This window comes from Chondrus crispus, genomic scaffold, assembly GCF_000350225.1.
Source record: "Chondrus crispus Stackhouse genomic scaffold, scaffold_53, whole genome shotgun sequence".
NCBI lineage: Eukaryota > Rhodophyta > Florideophyceae > Gigartinales > Gigartinaceae > Chondrus > Chondrus crispus.
In genome coordinates this window covers 158,789-163,503 of record NW_005178511.1, presented here as the reverse complement: position 1 = coordinate 163,503, position 4,715 = coordinate 158,789, and the positions used below count along the sequence as shown (strand labels likewise).

The 4,715-nt window shown below is 51.4% G+C and overlaps 1 protein-coding gene across 1 annotated transcript in view; it reads right to left on the bottom strand.

The window, feature by feature from the left end:
- Positions 1-4,673: 4,673 nt before the first annotated feature.
- CHC_T00006850001 (hypothetical protein) overlaps positions 4,674-4,715 on the bottom strand; it is a 1,345-nt gene continuing 1,303 nt past the window's right edge. The window contains exon 3 of the mRNA XM_005710108.1: positions 4,674-4,693. Within this exon, the coding sequence (XP_005710165.1) occupies positions 4,674-4,693 (20 nt within the window). The remainder of the gene's footprint in view (positions 4,694-4,715) is intronic.

The following is a 4,715-nucleotide window of genomic DNA, read 5'->3' as shown; positions in this document are numbered from 1 at the left end:
TATCTCCTTCTTCGCCACTTCCGCATCGCCGCGAACAAGCTGCCCGAAAGTGAGTCCGGAAGATGCGTTTGCAAGCTCCGAAACGACATTATACCTCCTCACATACTCCTGGAGGGATGGTCTTCTGGTCACTTTCTTCGCTTTCTTCCTCAGGTGGGACCTCCTTGGCCCCGCCTTAAGTGGCAGAGCCCTCTTTTGCATCTCGAATGGTACAGGCGGGTTCAGAAGCGTGGGAAGTGCACCTCCTCCCGCGTTTTGTGCTGCTTAGGAAGAGGTTCCCCGTCTGCGTTTCTCTTAGTGACGGCCAAGACTTCTCCGTCGTTCGCCTCGTCAATGTAGGTGACCTGGGCATTCCCTGCACCTTCTATGGCAAGTTCTGTGGACTGAGCTGTGGCTCCTACCCTCGGCAGTACCGCTCTAAGCCTGGTACAGCACGTCTCCTTTGCATGACCAAGCTTCCCACAATTCGAACAACGAGTGTCTCGGCGCGGATTAGAAGGGCATCGGCTGGCTCCATGCCCCGGTTCCTTGCAGAATGAGCAGGTTCGGACCTGGCCACCTTGATCTGCTGTCTGATTCTTCTTTACCAACAAAGAAAGTTCTGCTAGCCGTTCTGCTAGCACGTCCACTTTCTTTTCGATCTTGTCCGGCTCCTGGCGTCTTTCCGGTCTCTGTAGAATGCGCTTAGGCGCCGGAGGCTGAGGTTGCCTAGCATTGTGTGCAGCCATAAAGGCTTTGCGGCCAGACACGAAGTCCTTAACGGCCTTCTTGAGCGTCCCGTACGAGGTAGGTGCCCTATACAAGACGAACTGTGACACGTCGGTGTGCTCCGTGACCGCGTTCCGGAGTAGTCCGAACTTGGCTTCGGGGTTGAACGCTGCTTTATCGAAGCGGCGATCAATCACGTTTAACGACGCGAGCACGTCGTTGCCGTCCAACCTACTCGCAACTGCGAGCCTGATGTTTTCTTCCGGTTCAGGGACTGACTCCAAACGGTCGAGCAATGCCTTCTTGACGGTTTGGTAGTCCCTGGCCGCCTCGTTCAGTCTACCGTCTTGGCTGTACGTTTCATAGTAGTAGTCGAAAGCCTCCCCTTGCAGGTAACACAGTAGCTCTCCGGCTTTGTCTTTGTCGGACTTGCCTTTCATTACGACGTTTTCGTAGACAAAGAAGAACTTGGCGACATCCGCTTCGTGCTTACCATTGAACACCAGGGAAGCGGAAAGCGCCTGACTGTTGGCGTCGGCCCTCCACAAGAGTACCATGTTGGGGTGAAAACGGGATGCGTCGTCCCCATGTCTTACCCGTGTGTGTTTTCTGTCATGTGTCTGCCCTCGGCCGTACAGGACGACCGAAACCCACCGCATTTATACTCTTTTTGCGCACTGTCTACAATTACTAACTTAAACTTCCAATTACTTACACCGGTCCCAACCACGTGTCACAATCATGTCTGTTTCCTTTTACTGTATATGCTCTAGATCATTTGTTGCCTTATCGTGATAGCATCTACATTTCCTATCTGCCGATACAGTGGTCCCTCACTATCTGGATCCTCGGTAGGTGAATATCCTCGATATGTGCATGCCACTGCTTGGAACGAGCTCCGGAGAGTTGTTTGCAGGTCACATATGAGGTATTCATGAATACGGCCTAACTGAATACCACAAGCACATCTTAATCATAATAGGCCTCATACAAGAGCATTCTATGAGACAAAACTGAGCTATGATAACTTTATTCATTATAAGTGTGGTTCAATTTCCAGTTTTACTGGGCAATCGAAAATTGACACACCTCGAACGCGCAAACAAAGCCAAGCAGACCCGCATTATTAAATATTTTGGTTAAAAGTATGGGATTGTTACATATTTGGGCTGCATATGATACATCCTTAGTTTCTGAATTAACACCATAACTGAGGGGCGTTCTTGGAGTTTTTACAGGCTGGGAATTAGAAAGTTTAGAAACTTGTCGTACGCTATATATCCAATAGGTGCCGGAAACGTTTCCACGTGTGTTTCCACCTTTCTATCATCTGTTTTCGTATATGGGAAATCTGGAATTCCCTTACGTGAAAACGGATGAAACTGAAATCGCAGTCCCGCCAAACAAGAAAGTCAATAATGCTTGTTGTGGGATAACTCCTCTCTGCCCTGGGTTGGGTGAGAGGCGGAGGCTATAGAGAGGGAGCACGCGGCTCGGACGCGACGCGCTAATTGAAACGATCGGACGAGCTCGTGAAAAGGGAGTGGCTCACTCGCCGGTTACGCGCAGTCGCCCCGTGGTGCGTGAACGGGAGCGACCAGTAACGGGTTAGAAGCCAGCGCGCGCGAGAGACAACCGAAACGGACGTACATAGGCGCGAAAGGGACGGGGGAAAGCTTGCCCCAGTTTACTGGTAGGGACGGGTGTCAGGTCTTTACTCCTCAGAGGGACGCCTCGGACATCTGTCTTGGTGTACAGTACCTGTCGCCTAGTACGTACCAGGTGCTGTACGCAATTAAAAAGCTAGCGCCTCAATTCCTAATTACCGCGCGGACGCTGCAGGTACACGTGTGTACTACTGTACACACGCGCTGCTTACAGACTACCGCACGGATGCCACGTGTGCTAGGGTACACGCGTATTACTAGCAGACTACCGCTTGGCCGACACGTGCACTACTGTACACGTACACCAGATTAAGACTGGTCCGTACACGCGCGCGCTCCCTATACGTGGGCACACGCGCCCACGTGTGCACCGTTCACGGCGGCACGGTTAATAACCTCCCCGCCCGCGCGTCCGTCGTTATACTACACTTGTTATCCATCAATCTGTCCGTCTCCTCCTGTTCCCTCCCTATCCAGCCCCGTTCCCTCCCTCACCAGTCCCGTTCCCTCTCTCACCAGTCCCGTTCTCTCCTTCCCTAGTCCGGATCCCTCTCTACCCAGACAGGTTCCCTCCCTCCCCAGTCCCGTTTCCTTCCTCTCGCTGCCCCTTCCCTCTTTACACAGCTCCCGCTCTCGTGCGTTCTTTCCGCCATTGTTTGCGGCCAAGATGTCGACACCTCCAACCTCTCCCACCATGGCGCCTCATACAGTGCGTTATACATCGCTGCTTTCGATCTCGGCACGCCACTTCCTGAGCACTCCGCCCCTCCCACACCCTTCCTCACCGACGCCTCCAACTATGTCTCCCGCCCTTCCCCCTCGTTCGCCCGTCGCCGCCCTCAAACGCATCTTGCCCCCCTTTTTCGACCCGCCCCGCGCCGAGCGATACGCGTTTCGTAAAGGCACGCAAATGCCAAGTGGGGATGAAATAAGCGACTCTGAAGGACGACTAGCGACAGAAGAAGAATTCAGAGTTATTAATTCTTCTTCAAGCGTGACTCCCAGTAGAACCCTGTTCGGTTGAAGTACTTGCGTGGGTCTGGAGTGTCGTGTAACGTAGGTTGCCATATTGTTTATAGCAATGCCATAAATTGCTGCGATGATACTTCCTAGGGGCGAATTACGCAAACTTTGAAATTGCTGCGCTGCTGCTTGGCAACTTGGGATAGATATTTGAAATTCGATGGGTGCAAGCACTTTGTTGAGGGCTTGCTATGTTTCATGAATAATGCGTATGTGGTGGACGTTGCCACACCATAAAACCAACCATTATTTAAGTAGCTAGCCCCTGCTAAAATCCGCATTGTGATGCAAAGCATAGTTTCATCACTTTTCGTTGAGTTTGTGCAATTTAGTCGAATTTGAGACCTCTCTAGCACCGACCGCAATTTATTGCAAAGGTCTTGAAATAGTGCTGGAGAGAGGCGATACAGTTCTGTAAATATGTCTTCACCAAGCAACGCCAGATGTTTTCCCAGACAGAAACTTTCTCTGATCGCTGTGATCGTGTGTCGAGATAGGACACGGCAATTAATTGACGCCTGTAAGATTGTTGAGAAAAGTATTTGCAACGTCTCTCCGATTTTTTTTCTCGGTCAATACTCTGCGGAACGGGATACGCCGCCTAGTCGTAGAGGTAGACGAAACGAGCAGCCATCTTTCTCTTAAATTGCAGGTGGCAGAGGGAACGATTTCACGATGGAAACGAGCAGGCATCGGTATCTGCAATGGCGGTCGCAGAGGGAATGATCGAGTATGAGCACTCCTGGGGTGCACACCTAGTACTCGAGTGCGATATTATTGGTTGTCTGTGAAATGTTTCTAAATGTTATAGACCGAACGGCGAGACGGAAATTGGAAATCAGTGCATTGCTGTCATATTTCTGATTTCCAAATTCCAGCTTCGAGAAATTCATAGAATGGCCCTGAGTATGGAAGGAAGCAGCCATCCATATTCAGATATCGAGGGATCACTGTACAGGTATCTGTAAGCAGAACAACCAAATATACCTACAAGATCTTCAGTATTGCGCTGTCGCATGGCATGCCGGACACGTGTCTGAATGCCGTGGAAATCCTCGTGCGATCCGAAGAGTGCTTCCGCGGCGCCCACGCGTACGACGTGGAAGATGCAAGATGCTATAATAGCACTGCATGGACGTCTTCTCTCCCGTCTTCTCCCATTGATCGATCTCGCCGTCGACAGACTTAAATCTGACACCCCACCTCCTGCCCACATTATCCGTTCTCGTCCCCATCCGAGTCCCCGACCGCGTCTCCACCCCCGCCCCCTCTCGTCTATATGGAAATCTTAAATCCTGTTCCCCAAACGCATCGTCC